The sequence below is a fragment of the Arabidopsis lyrata genome, assembly GCF_000004255.2.
Source record: "Arabidopsis lyrata subsp. lyrata unplaced genomic scaffold ARALYscaffold_1, whole genome shotgun sequence".
In the NCBI taxonomy this organism is placed as follows: Eukaryota; Viridiplantae; Streptophyta; class Magnoliopsida; order Brassicales; family Brassicaceae; genus Arabidopsis; species Arabidopsis lyrata.
Genome location: NW_003302555.1, coordinates 23708901 through 23726557, shown reverse-complemented (window position 1 = coordinate 23726557; position 17657 = coordinate 23708901). Strand labels below are relative to the sequence as shown.

The 17657-nt window shown below is 33.5% G+C and overlaps 3 protein-coding genes across 4 annotated transcripts; 2 read left to right on the top strand and 1 right to left on the bottom strand.

Moving 5' to 3' along the window:
• The first annotated feature begins 3011 nt into the window (after positions 1-3011).
• Positions 3012-3664, top strand: LOC9327428 (defensin-like protein 192). 2 transcript variants are annotated; one of them, XM_002894006.2, is made up of 2 exons: positions 3012-3139; positions 3291-3664. In XM_002894006.2, exons 1-2 carry the CDS (start codon positions 3079-3081, stop codon positions 3527-3529), a joined length of 300 nt encoding a protein of 99 aa, XP_002894052.1. In that variant the 5' UTR covers positions 3012-3078; the 3' UTR covers positions 3530-3664. The 2 variants fall into 2 exon arrangements, with proteins under 2 accessions (XP_002894052.1, XP_020866848.1); XM_021011189.1 differs by having other exon boundaries at positions 3019-3139; positions 3294-3664.
• A 2785-nt stretch (positions 3665-6449) lies between these two features.
• Positions 6450-7794, top strand: LOC110224442 (thionin-2.2-like). The gene is made up of 4 exons (XM_021010507.1): positions 6450-6598; positions 7159-7236; positions 7360-7428; positions 7563-7794. The coding sequence occupies exons 1-4, from the start codon at positions 6520-6522 to the stop codon at positions 7775-7777; spliced, it is 441 nt and encodes a 146-aa protein (XP_020866166.1). The 5' UTR covers positions 6450-6519; the 3' UTR covers positions 7778-7794.
• Positions 7795-9852: 2058 nt separating this feature from the next.
• On the bottom strand, positions 9853-13492 carry LOC9330113 (protein DETOXIFICATION 33). Its single transcript, XM_021013430.1, has 9 exons — positions 13067-13492; positions 11845-12040; positions 11395-11740; positions 11216-11302; positions 11075-11131; positions 10731-10969; positions 10529-10647; positions 10286-10372; positions 9853-10194 (listed from the first exon to the last, which is right to left on the bottom strand). Exons 1-9 carry the CDS (start codon positions 13334-13336, stop codon positions 10141-10143), a joined length of 1455 nt encoding a protein of 484 aa, XP_020869089.1. The 5' UTR covers positions 13337-13492; the 3' UTR covers positions 9853-10140.
• Positions 13493-17657: the final 4165 nt, after the last annotated feature.

Below are 17657 nucleotides of genomic sequence, written 5' to 3'. Positions count from 1 at the left end.
CGTATTTAAGCGGTATGTTAATGATATTTATAAATATTGATTCAAATTCGTCCGCCATATAAACCCGTTCCGAAATATAACCTGTTCCGTAATTTCTTAAATCGTCCCGTGATTTGTTTTTACTATAAAATTTAATGATTATTTATTATATATAAAAGTTTACAAATCATATCATTCTCTAAGTCATTTATATTTTAATAAACTGAAGATTTAATTTGTATTAAAGAGGCATGTTAATGATATTTTAAAATTTTATAAATATTGATTCAAATCGTCCACCATATAACTTCGTTCCGAAATATAACCCACCCTGTAACTTCTTAACCCGTCCATGTGATTTGTTTTCTAAAAGTAGTAATTTTTAAAATTTAACGATTATTTATTATTTATAAAAGTTTGCAAATTGTACTATTTTCTAAGATATTTATATTTTATAGTTTACAATTGTTATTAAGTAACATTATACCACGGGATAATTTTTGGTTTTATACAATCTTTTCTAAATGAGATTCATTTAATATGTCTAATATTGGTGGTATTAAAAAAATGAAGGATTTAATTCGTATTAAAGCGGCGGATTAATGATATTCTAATCTTTTTATTATTGTTGATTCAAAAATCCGTCCCGCCAAATCCGTCCAGCCAAAAAACTCATTTATTTTATTAATGTTGATCTTATTTATGATATGATTCAGAATCATTGTCTAAATATTTTAATCTATGTAGAACGTTGAACACACATTTTCGTCAATTGGATAATATATATCCGTTTTTAAAATTTCGAATCACAATATATGCAGAAAAAATTGATTTTTTTTTTACTTTATGTATTTTATGAGGATTCAAAACAGTTAAAAACAAATTAAACAAAGATGATAGGAGAATCATAATTCTAAATCTTAATCGAATCTTCTAAATATCTAAATTATTAAATATGAAATATCCGGTGTATGAGTTGGGTTAAATATAACCCGACCAACAAACTTATTATGACCAAAATTTATAAACGAGTCGGGTATCTATCTGACTCAAAAATGACTACAAAAATACTAGTATAGATTCCAAGTTGGTCTCTAACAGAGCTTATGTAAAAAAAAAAAGGAATAGATAAAAATATAAAATTGAGAGGGCTCCAAGTGATATATATATATGAAAACTGCCAAAAGAATATTTGCAAGAACAATTTGGAAATGAATATTTTCACTCGGTATCATTTATATAGTTTTATTAATTATAAATATATTTATTTATTTAATCGGGTCTTCCAATCCAATTATTGTGATGTGACAATAAAAAATAATAATTATATATATATATATATACATTACATATTTATATATTTTGTATATATAATAATTAGTTTTATTATTATTATTCTAATATATAATTTATATATATATATTAAAATTAATATATGTATAGAAGATAAGTATATCTATAAGTTTGGTTAAATTTTTTTATTTTATTTACAAGGACATTTTATTTTGGTTGGAATTTTTCAGGTCTAAATGTTGATATTATATTTATTGTGAAAAACTAAATCCATTAAATTTGGAAGAAAAAATAGAATGTTTAAACTAATGTTTTTAAGGTATCAAACTTTGTTGATTTTCTTCTCCTTTTTTTGGGCAAACTAGAAATTTGTTAATTTTCAAGTCATATAAAATGGACTGACTTATATTCTAATTTGATGTGCAATAAAAAATATAAGCATTTATTATATAAAAAAATCGAAATAGTTAATTTGGTAGTAATAAAAGAAGTTAAGAATATCAAAATTTGATATTATAAGAAATTTAGGTTTGTTTGGTTAGTGGTTTAAAAAGTATATGGATAAAGAAAAAGTGTTTGGCAAATGTGATTGTAGAATTAAGAAAAAAAATCTAAGAAAAGTTGTTTTAGATTCTTGTTTCGAGATCTGTTGTAGATTTGGACACCTAGTTCAGTTCCGAGAAAAGAATTAGAAAACTAATGTGGTATTGGACACATGTTGCATGGAGACTTTGCAACGTTTTTTTTCTCGAATATTCATTGATCATCTCGATTCTCAATCATGCAGTGGCGGAGGCAACGTTCAAGGAAGGGTCAGTTGACCCCCATAAAATTTATAAATATTTTAATTATAGGATAAGTTTCCTTGGATAATTAGATATTTTGGTTTAAAATATTCATAATGACCCCTATGTCATATGATCAATTTTTGTTTTTGACTCCATGAATATTTATTTTGTCACTTAACCTTAATATCATTTCTATTTTTATATCTCCAAAAATCTATAATATCTTTTATTATAAAAAGATCTATAATACTCATTTACATATCAATTTTTTTCTTCCATTCAGACATATATCCTGTTTTTCCCTACATTCTATATTTTTTAAAAATATATATTTTCTAAAGGTTATGAATATAAACACAAAAACTAATCAATCTCTCCAATATTAATATATTGATTTTATAAAAATATAAAAATTAATTAAATATATTTATTTATATATATAATCTCTATAAACAAAATTTCTGGTTCCGCCACTACAATCATGTACCGAAAAGTAAACCATTTAATTTATCATGATTGTTTACTCTCTTTTTTCCATCAATCATGAGACTAAAAATATATTTTCTGATCGTTTACCCAATTCGAATGAGGATTAAGGTTACAAAAGAAGAAATTTAAATTTGTTGATCGTTATGGCTGAATGGACTAAATAATCACCTTTAAAGGCCATATAGCTTTGATATATTATTCCTTGAAAAACTGTTTTTTATTATTACACAAACACTTTTTCAATATATTTTTCATTTCTATTTTAAAGACAGCAAACGAAAATTACCACAACTTTATATGAGTTTTTAATTGGTAATTAAAAATAACATAATGACTTTGAACCCTGAAAACTTCTGACTTTGTGGTTCTCGTGATAATATTTTGTCCCAACGGTAAAGATAAATAGCATTGCACCACAACAAGTGTTGAGCATGCATATCTATTTACGCATATATTAACTCCAAGAGAAATAAAGATATTAAAAGAGTAGAGACAGAGAAAAAAAAAGAGAGAGACAAAGAAGTTGGCCATGGCAACGAAGTCAGTTTCTACCTTCGCCATCTATTTCATCCTCGTTTTGGTTATCTTTGGTAAATTAACTAACTCCATACTTCTCATATTTTTAAAAAATTTTGTGATTCATAGGGTTCCAGAGAGTATTTCTCTCGGGTATCAAAGCAAGTTTCGTTATATACATGTTTTTTTTATTTGCTTTAACCTATCTATATGCATGCAAATAAGCAGAAACGCCTGAGATAGAAGCGTATGATAGGAAGTGCCTGAAAGAATACGGCGGCGATGTGGGTTTCAGCTACTGTGCACCTCGAATATTCCCGACGTTCTGTGATCAGAACTGCCGTAAGAACAAGGGCGCGAAAGGTGGAATATGCCGTTGGGAAGAGAACAACGCTATTGGTGTTAAATGTTTATGCAACTTCTGCAGCGAGGAGCCTTCTTATAAGATTCTAAGTCGTATTTGAATCTTGCATGTGTCATGGTTTGTGTAACAACAAAGGTAAATGGTCCACGTAATAATATAATAATGAATAAGTGAAATAAAGAGTAACAAAATGCATCCTTTGACTAAATGGACTATAAGTGCGACTTCTCTTTCCCTCTTGAGTTTTGTTTTTTTATATACCAAATTTACACATGTCAATTGAAATAATCGATTCATAAACCAAGATAAACACTATCTTACAAGTGTTTCCAAGACTGCATATATCGGAAAATTGACCTAGTATTATCCTAGCTGTGACCCAATTGATGAAAATTAATACTAGATTGATTCAGCGTGCATAATTCAGAATTCTTAGGTAATGAAAATGTTATATAAAACCAAACGAAAAAAAAAAAGAACATAGCAGAAATTAAGAGACAAAGTAAGAGACCTCTTTGTTCCAGTTAGTGAAGTAGATGATTCCAGTCAATATCAGAGAAAGTATTTTTTATGACCTACTTTTTGTAGATCAGAAAGTGTCATATATGTTATAACATCTCCATAGGGGAAACAAGCTTTAATTTGCAGCATGTGTAAAGAGAAAACAGTGATTAGGAGTGGATCTACATATGAAATGCTTGCCAAGGCTAAGTTTTGGAAAGCATATTTTAGTATAAAATGATTTGACAATAATTACAAGAAATTACTTGGAGAAAATTTTTGTGAACTGTTGAAGTGTTTCAATGTCATTACTACACATTTTTCAGGTTCGAAGTATCCCACTTCCAATGTTGAAGAAATTTGCATCTTGTGATGATGAAACTGTGAAACAAATTGCTCAAAAAGTGCAAGGAAAATTTTAAGTATTGGGACTATTATAGCCTCTATATGGCCATGAGAACTAGTTTAGATTCAAGGATGAAATTACAAATGTTTGAAATGGCTTATAACTGAAAAGTGGATCGAGCTATTTCTAAGTTGAAAATTGAAGAGCTTAGAGAAATAGGACTACACTTTTATTTTCTAAATTTTCAAAAACTTTATTTTGCAAGCAACTCTTGGTAAATATGAATCCATTCTCTTGAGAGATTTGGTGAAGATTTCTATATTCATTTCTCTTATTCTCATTGCAATCTAATGATTTTTTTTTCAGTGATTTGTGTTGCTTCTTTTACCATGTGTGAGTAGCCTTTCAATTTGGTTATGAGATTCTAATTAACTAGGGAATTTGATGATTAAATGAATTAATCATTTGTTGAGATTCGCTATATATTGGTTCATTAATTCACAAGTTCTTAGTGTTAAAATCGGTATTATCATCTCGTTTTAGATCTTAGGATTTTGTATGCATTTAAAGTGGTTGATAGAATGACTAAACGAATTTGAATTAAGAAATGCAATTCTAGTCAACGAGAATTGATGCTAAAAAGTATTGTGAAAAAATGAAAGTTTAGTATGCATTATTTCTCTTGTTTAGTAATTAATTTCTTAAAAATTAAAGAGAATTAATCTATCTTGTGTTTCACTCTTCGGGAACGGTCATTCATTGTTGAGTTTTGATTTCGATGTTTCATTTAGTCATTGATCTCTGAATTACTTTGTCACTCAATGGTTTTAGTCTTATTATGTTATTCATTTGTTTTGTTGCGTTGGTTTATATTAACTCAAAACATAACAATTTTTAAGCTTTAGCTTGAAAATTCTATCAGAAATATCTAGTGTAACAATTTGGTCTTGGTGGATTCAACCCTACCACGTACACTTCCTTGTACACTTGTGGTTTAAGTTTTCCGGGATAAAATTTGAGCCATCAGTCAGATTTGAACATCAAAACCAATCAAGAAAAAGGAAGAGAAAGAATGATATCCTCGACTTTAGATATGCGAGGAGCCTCGCCAAGAAGGAAAGAACAGGAGGAGCCCAAACAATTTTAAAGGCTAAAGTGGTGATCTTAAGAGTTTGCCTTCCCTTGGTGATGTAGCATATGATTTAGTAGAATGAAGTCTTAGGGTTAGAGGAGTGGTTTTAGTCATGTGATCAACAGCTCTTATAACCTTAGATAATATATTATGTCTGCGATAAGGAATTGACATGTAATCCGGATAGAAGAAGGTCCTTGATAGACGTAAGGTTATATTTTTTATTCTAAATTCAAACTGTTTGCAGCATAAGTGCATAACGTATGTGATCCAGAACGAATGAAATGATCAGAACTTACATAAAAACCATTAGTGTTAGTACGTTATAAACATAACTTACAAATATTTATTTTGCTAAACCAAAATATATATTGATTTCAATAAAATATGTTAATAACCAAAACAAAACTAACTTTTTAGCATTAAAGTTAAGAAAAAAATGGATCTACATATTTTTAAAGACATAGGGTCTGATTGGCAAGTGCATTAGAATCTTTACAAATAAAAAAAAAATTTGCAAGTTTTGAAATACATCCCACCAAGCTTTAGAAACTTTGGTCTTCCTCAGCCAAAATATTTCCTTAATTCATTTTTTTTTTGCTGTAGAAAACTTTTTTTCTAAAGCATATAATTTTCAACTTTCAAAAATTTTAAATTCTAAAGCCAAAATAGTACATCAATAAAATATACAGCCACAACAAATAAATCTAGAGTCATATTTCTATAACTAAAAATGTAAAGGTACATCTGTTACCAGTCGTCCATAACATACATATTTTTTAAGTTTTTATTTTCCTTATCAATTTTTTCGGAAGAAGAATTCTCTAGACGAATGCCATTAATTTGAAAGATTGCTCGTTGGGCACCAGTAGGTACAATATTATTAAGGTGGTCCGTGAAGGATCTGGCAGAGATTGTGTAAAATTGCTTAAAGTATGGCCTAGTGTAACTACTCATCATAGAGCATTAAATAAATGAAGTTTCTAGTGGCATATTGTAGAGCAACTAGCTAGTATTTAAGCGAGTCTAGTTTCATCAACATTTCATCAACAAACAAGCTTAAGTGTTTCCACTATATACTTTTTCGATCACAGAAGAAATTAATCAAAAGATGGAATACAAAAATGTGATTTTAAGTGTGTTCATAATGAGTTTGGTCTTGGCGCAAATTCAAGTAGAAGCAAGGGTTTGAGGTCTCTATGCTGTCTGTCGTATAGCGGGAGGCCTTGAGAAAGTATGTGCAGATGGCAGTGGCGGCAAAATAACTTCTGGGAGATGTCCTCCAGGTTATTACAATGATATTCTAACAAATTCGGGTATATTCAACTTGTTATTAAGTTAAATTTGCTATAAGATATATATAGATGGAAATTTCATTTTTGATGCATGTATTTTTGCATGGATTATAATTTTTTTTTTTTGATAAACCCTATCGGATGATCCGGTCAACCCCGGTAGAAACGCACCGAAGTGCTTCAGAGTGGACTTCTCTCCGAAGGGCCACCACACTGTGTGTCCCGAGTTTGGGATGCTTTCTGACTAATGTCAAGGGGTTGCCAGATCGCCTGTTACTGGACTACCAGGTAAACTGCTTGGGAGTTTGGCCCAAGCCCAAACTTCCCACAAATGTGTTTTTTTTTTGTTTCCAACGTGGATCGAACCTGAGTTAGTTCTTTCAAACCTTTCCCCAATTCTCAACAACCACTGGACCACAGCTGGGTGGGCCATGGATTATAATTTGTGACTTAAGGTGATGCTATCAATGAATATTGCAACTTGGGGTGTGCATCCTCTATGTGTGGTGCCTTAACCACTCTCCAGAACTCTGGTAAAGCAAATTGAATTCCCCAAACTTATTATATATATTTATCATTTATTTTTGGAATATATATAGTAAACAATAGAAAAATCCATTAAATGATTTCTTATATTTTTTTTTTTGGGTGACTAGGCGCAAGTGAAATTGTAAATGAAGCGGTTGAAAAATGCACCAAGGCATGTTCTACTCTCTGCACCAAAGGTTTTACTACTGCAGTTGAAACTGCCTAAACAAGCATATCCGTATGGTGATACTACATCCAAGTTTGAGTGTGTTCATTGTTTTCCCGTTTTCACTTATTATCGTCTATGGGCATGTTTGTTTGTTAATGACAGCGATAGCGATAGCGACTCCGACGAAGGCAAAAAATATAACGGAGATAAAAAAACAGTCGCTCAATATGGACGTCGGCGACGTCAATAGTGAAGATGTTGAGTTGCTGTTATTTTTAGTGACACGTGTATATGCTACTTCCGGTTTGTGTATGTGTCGTAGGAGATTATCGGTCCCAAGATTGTGTAACGAATTCTACTTGCTCTTATATAAATAAAAGATTATTTCCAGTTATGTGTTCTTCTTCTCTAGGGAAAACGGTCTATTTCCCCACAAAAACTATCACATCATAATAGATAGAGCCCAAACTATAACCTCGTGCTAGATATCCATGAAAAAATACTTGGCATCCTAAATCTCTCCGACTTCAAAGTTCGAAATCGCAAAACCCATATATATTGGTTTGACTGGTTTATGACTTAAACCGATATCAAACCCACCTCAAACCAAGCAAACCCGAAATTGTAACCTTGTTACGTCACCAACATCGGAATTGTGACCGGAGAAGACGAAGAGAAACCACTGTCACGCCATCAAGATCGTCCTCGCATCATCCCTAATCCTAAAAACCGGATCCCTAAATCTCCATCTCAACAGGTTCAAATAACAGCCGACGACTTCTTAATTGAATCTGAATTCTCTCTCTGTTAAGAAGAGATGATTTGCTCATGGTCGCCTTCGTAACCGGAGCCAAGCTACCGCCGTCTTCAAGTCCAAGCAAACATCAACCGCAATGGCCTAATCAGAGTTTGAGTTTCGTGAAAGCCAAATTGTAGATGGGTTTCTCATTATTGTCGTTAATTGTTCTTGATTTTGAGTATCAAGCTCTCATGTAAAGTGAATCGATTTTGTTTTGGGTGATGTCACAGATTGTAGAAGAAGTGCGAATCCAAAAGAAAAAAGAATTAAAAAATTGCTTGATTCTAAATTTGTCTAATCCAAAGATTAGATTTTGCTCTTGAAAACACAATTGCAGAGAAGTGCAAGTTGACACAAATTGCAGAGTGCAAAGCTTTTATAAAAACTCAATTCAAAGATTAGATTTTGTTAGATAAAACATTCACACCATAATTTGTAAAGCTTTCATGAATCGCTGTTTGAGAATAGCACTACAGTTTAACCAAATTTAAACATTAGATTTTGCAATTGTAATATTGAGAAATCTAATCTTTGAATTGAGTTGAATCAAATGGTAAAAATTCCATCGAGATATGAATCTCATCGTCACCAAAATCTCAACAATCAAAAAGTGAATCAGAATCAGAGGAGGAAATCAAATGAGAGTGGCCGGCCAAAATCCCACGGTAAAAGGAGGCGTTGTCGCTCCGGCCAAGCTCCGAAGAAAATATGGTGAACCAAAAAGAAATTGGTTTGGTTAAGAGATTTTGTTGTTGTAATTGGTTTACATCCGGTTTACTATAGTATTTAGGTGGTTAATAATTGTTTGGTAAACAATAAACCGAAATTAGTGGGTGATGAGATTTCGAACTATGATTTCGGGGAGATATAAGTTTCGAACTTTGAATTCGAAGAGATTTAGGATGCGAAGTATTTTTTCATAGATATCTAGCACGAGGTTATAGTTTGGGCTCTATCTATTATGATGTGATAGTTTTCGTGGGGAAATAGACCGTTTTCCCTCTTCTCTACTGTTATCAAAATATTCTTTTGTTTTAACATACTTGTCTTATATCAGCTCATGACAACTTAGTAAAATCACGTTTTTCGAGTTAAAATCAGGAAAAAAAAATACAGAATTAAGATTTTGGCAAAAACGTGGAATTGATAGTTTAAGAAAAAACGTTGAATCGAGTTTTAATTTTAGCGGGACAATCACAAAATCTTGTTTATGATGGGAAAAACATGGGATTACGTTTTTGGTTGAAAATGTACGTAAATTCAGAAGATCGCGCTTTGCTACTATTCAAGAATATAAAGTCCATTTTACGAATTTCGTTTTCAAATCGCTTTGCCAATCCTGGACTATATCACTTTGCCAATCCCAAAAATTTGTTTATTTTTGGAAATTTTTCTTACTGCAAATAGAAAAGATTTTCTTCTTAAAGAACAAAAGTAGTTGTAAAAATAAATGTATTTCCAAAAAATAAAATTAGAATGAGGAAAAAAAAGTTAAAAAACCGTTTGTTCGGTTTTCAATTCTTCTGTTTAGGGGAAAGTTTGCCCAAAAAAACATAAAACAGTTTCAGTCCGGTTCGACAATCGGTTAGCTTGGTTCGGTTCTTAGGCTATTTACTAGATGGTATCTTAATATCTTTGGTGAAGGACTTTAAAAAGAAAACAATATTCGGATTCAGTTAAACTAAATGAACATAAACATTGGATCAACAAGCACATGAAGATCAAGTCTCATAGTTCAGTTAATCAAGAAGTTTGGCTTATAGTAACCATCCTAGATCTAAAATAAGACTAAAACTAACAAACCCCTCTAACAACCACAGAAAGAGAGACTCGTTAACCATATCGAATAAAACAAAAAGAACCGAGAAATGATTTTCTCAACATTGAACTTTGACAAACAAAAAATCCAGAACTGATGATCCAGGTTCCACGAAGAGTTGATCACTCCCGCGCTGTTCCTCCCCATCTCTGAACCCGACTCTCGGCTTGCTCGGCCTGTAGAATTCAGAATTCATAGCTAATGAAATGATCAAACCAACACACAAAATGAGGAACATAGCAGAAATCAAGAGACGAAGTAAGAGACCTCTTTGTTCCAGTTAGTGAAGTAGATGATTCCAATCAATATAAGTGTCTGCAAGCAGATTCCAGCTACCATACCTCCCCATATTCCCTACAAAATTTATAAATGCATTAACACCAAAATTGATCAAACAATGAAAATACAAATGGGGTGGTGCAGACCGTGCAGTTGTACGCATGCATGCCGGGGGTTAAATCAAACTTTCCCCTGAATTCGACTGGTTTATCATGTTCGTAAAAAGCTAACCTGAACGCCGAGGTCTAGTGTGAATCCAAGAACAAGACCAGCAGGAAGTCCGATAATGTAATAACACGCAATGTTCACGTATGCAACTAGAGCCTGCCAACCAGCTCCAACAGCAACCCCTAAAATGATGTACCAAAAGTGATCACAACTCAATGTTTTGTGATCCTAAATTGCTTTTTGATTATCAGTCATAATGAGATACCTGACAAGACGGGCTGGAGGCTGTTCAAGAGGACAGTGAAGCCCAACAAGACAGCTATTCTCGTGGTTTCCGCTGCCACAGCTTCGCTTGAAGTGAAAAGATAAGGGAAGCTATCTTTTGTGGCTAAGACAACAATCATGCACACAACCCCGATAAGAGTTGAAGTTATGGAGACAACTATCACTGAGAATTTCGCTAAAGCTGCATTTCCCGCACCCAGCTCGTTCGATACCCTCACACTGATTACACCAAGAGACAAAGTTCACCAGTTCATGAGAGTTTAATTAGCTTTCATAATGTTGGCTCTAGAAAAACAAAATGAAACAAAAATGTAGAAAACTTACCTTATCGCAGCGTTAAACCCGATCGAAATCATCGCGGTCCACCCTTCTATGTTCATGCTGTGAAACCCAAAACATAAAACAGGTTACTAAACAAACCTATTTTCAATCAGAAACTAACAGGGATCAGCACAAGTCAATTACCAAATGGAGATGGCATCGACTGGTATCAACGGGTTAGGAAGGAGACCGGTAACAACAACCAGAACCATCAAGTACCAAAATTCCAAGCTGCAGAATTTGAAGAGCAGAACCATCATTACAATCAAATTTTAGCTTACATAAGTCAAAAGCTATCTACTAGCAAAAAAATGGAATGGTACCAAAGCATAAGAGCAGAGGCTAAGGAAAGTTTGACAAATCCGTAGAGGTCCCGAAACGCCAGCATAGAAAATCCAGTCCACGCACCGTCTGATTTGGTGATTAGTATATATAAAAGCTGACCGATAACAATCAACCACCACGAGGTATTGAGAGTGATGGCTGCACCTACAAGTCCCCACTTAAAGTAAAGAATGAAGAGCCAGCTAAACACTGCGTGTATAACTAAAACCACTGCAGAGATCCATGCCATCACAAGCACTTTCCTCTGCGACTGCAAGAATTTCTGTATCGGGAAGTTGGCTGCATAGGCAAATAGTTGTGGAATCATCCACAATGCGAATTTCCCTGTAAATTTAAAACTTCAAAAGAGTTAACATGTAGAAGTTGTGAACATATCATAGACTTCCATCTCAAAACCAATTGGCAGAAAAGAATAACAAGAATGATACCTGCGGCTTTAGAGATGTGAGGAGCCTCGCCGAAGAAGGAAAGAATAGGAGGAGCCCAAATGTAAACGGGAAGCAAACATAAAGCAGTGGTAAAGAGAATGACCCACGAACGCTGCATATATATTCCCATCATCCTAATCTGTCCCGCGCCATATGCTTGTCCGCACAACGTCTCCAATGCACTCCCCATCCCTAACTGCCACCATTTTCAATCACCACAATATTGAAGTTGCTAGTATTGTTTCATCTATTAGCATTTTCCATAAGAAAAATAACAATGACTAGGGAATGATAAGATATTGTATCACTACTACTAACATATCATTGCTACTGGTTCATGACAAGCAACATATCGCACATATACCAAAAGTTGAAGCGATATGAAATTTTGTAACCATCTCTAAGTTTTTTATACTATCCTAAACATTTTTAAATGTCATTGCTATCTATTGACTACTGTAAACTAAACTTGATATATAATCTTGTTTTATTAAAGGTGCTAAATTGCTAGAGTAGTGTAGACAAAAATAAGTATATACTATTGGTCTAAATATATACTATTGAATTTATTAATTCATAGAATTTCTTATTTTTTGGTGATAGGCTGGAAAATCGAAAGTTAAATGAAATAAATTAAACCAAAAACATGTGGTAACGGAAGTGAAATGTGTCTAGCGCCGGAGGGAAAGAAAAGGGATGGTCCCAAGTTTGGCACAAGTTTCCATTGCAATCACATTTTCTTATTTCGTTATAGAGATTTATTTTTTTATATTAAATGTATTTTCTATAGGAGTAAATGAGTGGAGTATATTTTTTAATATTTTTTAAAATATATAAGTAAGTAAAACAATTTTCACTATTAAAAAAAAAACTAAAATCCTTAAACAACTTAACGAGTCCAAGAGAAACTATTTTTGTTGCAAAAATGACTAAGTGTACATTAAAGTTTAGGAGATCATATTTTTCCCAATAACTTTTGAAAAAGTACTCTTTTTGTAATTAACTTTTTAACTTAAACCACCAAACTAACCCTCCTTTATAGTAATAACATTTGCAAAATTAAGAAACAATTTTAATTGTATGGGAAGATCTACTTTGATATTAACCAATATCAAAAAGAAAAAAATCAATTAAAATAATGATTTTGATTGTGTGGCCATTATTGGAACACATTTATACAGTAACAAAAACCAGACACGTGTGAAGGGTTTACGTAACATACCATAACACCGAAGGCAAGACCGGAGATAACAGAGTTCTCAACAGAGACGGCGGCGAGCTCAAGTTCGCCGATACGACCGGAGAAAGTCTGAGTTAGTGCTCCAAGAGAGTATTGACTTATGGCTGTGAATATCGCCGGTCCCGCTAGCTCCCAAAGCCGCTTCGACTCTTCGCCGAACTCTTTGGCCCATACTTTCGACGCCGATTTGGTTCCGGAGAGTTCCGGTGGCTCACGAGGGTCGAGCAACGGCAAAGTCTTATCCTTTCCCATGTGAGAAGCTCTGTTTTAGTTTCTCTTCTTCGCTTCTCTCTTTGTTCTTTTGATATATGTATTAAATATAGAAGATGGAGACAGTGGTAGGTGCCAAAATGAATAGAATAGGATAAAAATGTCTCACATGAGATCTGCAATAATAATAAACCGCCAAAAATGACTAAACGAATGTAATGAAATGATTTATTACATATTCTATAGTTTTGGTATGAATTGGCCTTAATTTGTAATTAAATTATTATTCGCATAAATATATTATATTATTTGTAATAGTTATTTGGTTTTTGTATTGGGCCGAAGTTTGGGCCGAAACAGTAAACAAGTAGTTGAATGCAAGAAAAAAAAAACATGTGGTATTAATATGAACAAGCTAAGTACGTAAGTACACTTTAGTTTCTTCGAGAAGGATTTAACGGAGTCGTACAAGTAACTAAAACTATTGTGGACAGTGAATGTGGACCAATTAGGACGTACCAGCTCCTTAAAAGTACCTTTACCAAAGTTTGAGTCCTACATTGGGTTCAAAGGGTGACAACGGCAATGGTTATTTGGTCACTTTACCCTATCGCATTGAATTGGTAGATCTTGTTTTTGCCTTTTCTTTTTAATATTAGGTATTGGTGAAACTAAAACAGAAGAGTGACTCATGGAAGATGATTAATGATCATATTAAACATTGTTGTAAGAACGTAGTGGATGTATCGGGGGCTTCTTGCCATAGAGAGGAAGCAATGTTTCAGACTTAACTAGTCTGTAGTGCGTTTGGGATGTGCAAGTGGAGCAATTGTACCGGGTCCAATTTGTTTTGGGTAAATTTAAGAGCCCAAATTTTTTTGTTCGTATAGAAAAAAATGTAATTTTAAAAACTTTAAGATATCTTTATCATTAAAAAGCCTAAATATTTTATTTAGTATGAAAGTGGTTAATTTTTAAGTTTTTTTAACATGAAAATGCCCAATTTTTTTTATTTTTTTTTATGAAAAAGGGCCAATTTTTAAGATTTGTACCGGGACTCAAAATTAATTGAGCCGGCCCTGTCTGTACTGGAGAGGAATAAAAGAGTGGGCAAAGGTAGTTGATGCTTCTCCACATCTTTCATAATTTAGTGAGGCGATGTCTAGTGAATTCGTCTTAGAGTTCTATGATTGTATCTTCTTTTGTTGATTATTTATTTTATTTTTTTTTGTAGGAAATAGGGACGAAAATCCCACACATTTATTATAAAAAAAGGTAAACGATATTCGAACATTATGTGAGCGCAGACTCATTAACATCTTTCAAAACAACTAAAGTGACACTATCCGGCCTAGAGTCAAAAAAATGAAATCTTAAAAGTAAAGAAAACGCATAGTTCACTAATATGTGCGCAAGACGATTAACCTTTTTATACAAATGCTCGACCCAGACCTAAAACCCAGCAAGCAGGGTCTTTAGGCAATAAAATACTCCCTCCATCACGGACCAACTACCAAACCCAACACCAAAATCACCACTCTCGTTGAGGACTCCGCTGAAATCATCAAACTCCCGACAGCTCTAAGCTCTGGGCATTCACTGTTCTCCATTTATCGCCAATTCAATCGTCGACTAAGTTAGCATTGGATTAGATGCGGCGAGCTCTCGTCGAGACTTTTCATTTCTTTTGTTTTTAGGAATAAAAAAAAATGACACAATTTTAAAAGGGTAAAAATAAAGTGAAACAATAATTTGAAAATAGTAAACCCATCTCTTTTTAACAATAGGTCCAAGATAATAAGAGAAAAAAATTACATGGAATAGAAGAAAATTATTATTGGTTGAGAATTGCTGAATTGTATTAATCGAAATGTTTTGATTGGATTACGATTTTAATGAGGTATCAACCTGAGAACATCCCAAAATACTGAGGTGTCATGCCTGATAGATCCTTAGTGTTTTTATTGTATTGATTCACAACCAAACCAACAAAAATCTTAAGGGGTGAGAAATTCAGACAACGAAGAGTCTCGTAATGCCTTCTGTTTTGTTTGTTGCAACTCGTGTCACTTCCTCCACCTTCTTCATATCATTGGGCCGACTGTTTTGCCTCTTAACTTCTTCATCTCCTTTCGGCATTATATCACTTCTTCTACTAGCTGTGTTACTTTCAACGAAGACTTTCTTCCACTTAGCAAGTAAGTCCTCTAGTCTTCTTATTTTCGTTTACTTTTGTCCCGAACGATGCTTGTTTCAAACAATTACTAATCTATAAATCTAATTTCGTGTTCGGTTTCACAAAAAATCTGCCGAAATTAATTGGAATTCTCTGTAGTAATTATAATGGATAATGTCATAGAAAAATCTTAACGAAAATTTATGTGTCCATATGTTTAGCACAATTATTATAAGCTCTCACTAAACTGGTGGCTAGCTAGCATCCAAGTAGTGTAAGCCACTTGATTAGTAAACTCCTATCAATTATAAATTAATCAATATGATAATTATATTTTCTAGTACTTTTCATTCATTTTTAGAGAAATATGTTTTTCTGAAGTGCAAAGTTTAAATATGGAGGTTTCCGTATTAGAGTGATATGGACCGGTTATCGCTGGTTTACTTCGGTTATCTACATCTCGGTTTAATGTTAAACACTATATAAGCTTAATTCATCATTAGTGTATGGTTTAAGCTTTGTAACAACATTTTGATAATAATAAAGTTGGTTAAACGTTTGTTAAGCTCTCTCTTCTTCTTCAATCTTGATTCTCTGATGATGAGAATTCAATATGGTATCAGAGCATAATCGTCTTCTTCCGCAATCGTCTGTTCGCCGGAGATGAGCTTTCTGATTTGTTCTTAGCTTCTTTTGATTGTTCGCAATTTGCAATTTCTTGCTTTTGTTTCACCGGAATTTTGATTTTCCTGTTCCGTTTTCTTTGATTTTTCTTTCGTTGACCTCCAGTGTTGACGATTCTTGCTTTCTTTACTCAATTCGTCACACTTTTCTTTGTAATTTCCTGTTCTTACACTGAGAATGGGATCTTATGTTCCTCCACCGTTGATTCCGGTGACTTATCCGCCGTTAAATGCTAATGAACAATCGCGTTATCCAGCCAATCAGTATGATAATCCTTATTATCTACATAGTGCCGATCACGCAGGTCTTGTTCTTGTTTCCGATCGTTTATCCAATTCCTCTGATTTTCCTTCTTGGCGTCGTTCAATTTTTATGGCTTTGAATGTTCGTAATAAACTGGGATTTATCGATGGTACGATTGTTAAACCTCCGATTGATCATCGTGATTATGGTGCTTGGTCACGTTGCAATGATATTGTTTCTACATGGTTGATGAATGCTGTTGATAAAAAGATTGGTCAGAGTTTGCTTTTTATAGCAACTGCAGAAGGAATCTGGAACAATTTGTTAACTCGTTTCAAACAAGATGATGCTCCTAGAATATTTGATATTGAACAGAAGTTAAGTAAGATTGAACAAGGAGCTATGGATGTATCCACTTATTATACAGCTTTGCTTACTTTGTGGGAAGAACACAAAAATTATGTAGAGCTTCCTGTGTGTACATGTGGTCATTGTGAGTGTGATGCAGCTGCTAAATGGGAGAAAATGCAACAGAAAAGTAGGGTAACTAAGTTCCTTATGGGGTTAAATGAGAGTTATGATCAGACTAGGCGTCATATACTGATGTTAAAGCCTATTCCTACTATAGAAGAAGCATTCAACATTGTCACTCAGGCTGAGAGACAGAAGAGTGTTAAACCACCTACTAGAGTTGATAATGTTGCTTTTCAGAGTTCCTCTCCTATGATGAATGATGCTGAGAATGCATATATTGCTGCTTATAATACTGTTAGACCATCACAGAAGCCGGTGTGTTCTCACTGTGGGAAAGTAGGACATATAGTTCAAAAGTGTTTCAAGATTCTAGGATATCCACCTGGTTATAAGGCAGGGGCTATTGGATATACTTACAGAGGTAATCCTCCTTTACAGCCTCAGATGCAAATGATGCAAATTCAGCCTAGGATGCAATCACAATCTCAGATGCAGATGATGCCTTATACTAATTCAATGCAAAAGGCAAATGCAGTGGCTCATGTGTATACTGAGAATGGAACTTATCCAACAGAAGGATATATGCAAATGCCTATGCCAATGAATGGTTCTTATGGTACTTTGGTTCCTCAATATGCACCGCAGGTTATACAAGGTGGACATAGTCAAAGTCTTCAGAATTTTAGTCCGGAGCAAATAGAACAAATGGTTTCGCAATTTAAAGCTCAAGTTCAAGTTTCAGAGCCTGTAACTTCTTCAAGCACACCTAGTCCTACTGCAACTATC

Bases quoted from the DNA above. Each gene is read 5' to 3' on its own strand.
- LOC9327428 (XM_002894006.2), top strand. From the start codon at position 3,079: ATGGCAACGAAGTCAGTTTCTACCTTCGCCATCTATTTCATCCTCGTT. The intron at 3,140-3,290 runs GTAAATTAACTA...CATGCAAATAAG, and splicing joins CCTCGTTTTGGTTATCTTTG to CAGAAACGCCTGAGATAGAA.
- LOC110224442 (XM_021010507.1), top strand. From the start codon at position 6,520: ATGGAATACAAAAATGTGATTTTAAGTGTGTTCATAATGAGTTTGGTC. The intron at 6,599-7,158 runs GAGGTCTCTATG...TTGTGACTTAAG, and splicing joins TCAAGTAGAAGCAAGGGTTT to GTGATGCTATCAATGAATAT. The intron at 7,429-7,562 runs GTTTTACTACTG...TGTTAATGACAG, and splicing joins TTCTACTCTCTGCACCAAAG to CGATAGCGATAGCGACTCCG.
- LOC9330113 (XM_021013430.1), bottom strand. From the start codon at position 13,336: ATGGGAAAGGATAAGACTTTGCCGTTGCTCGACCCTCGTGAGCCACCG. The intron at 12,041-13,066 runs GTATGTTACGTA...AAATGGTGGCAG, and splicing joins GTCTTGCCTTCGGTGTTATG to TTAGGGATGGGGAGTGCATT. The intron at 10,373-10,528 runs GTTAGCTTTTTA...TAAATTTTGTAG, and splicing joins CACTAGACCTCGGCGTTCAG to GGAATATGGGGAGGTATGGT.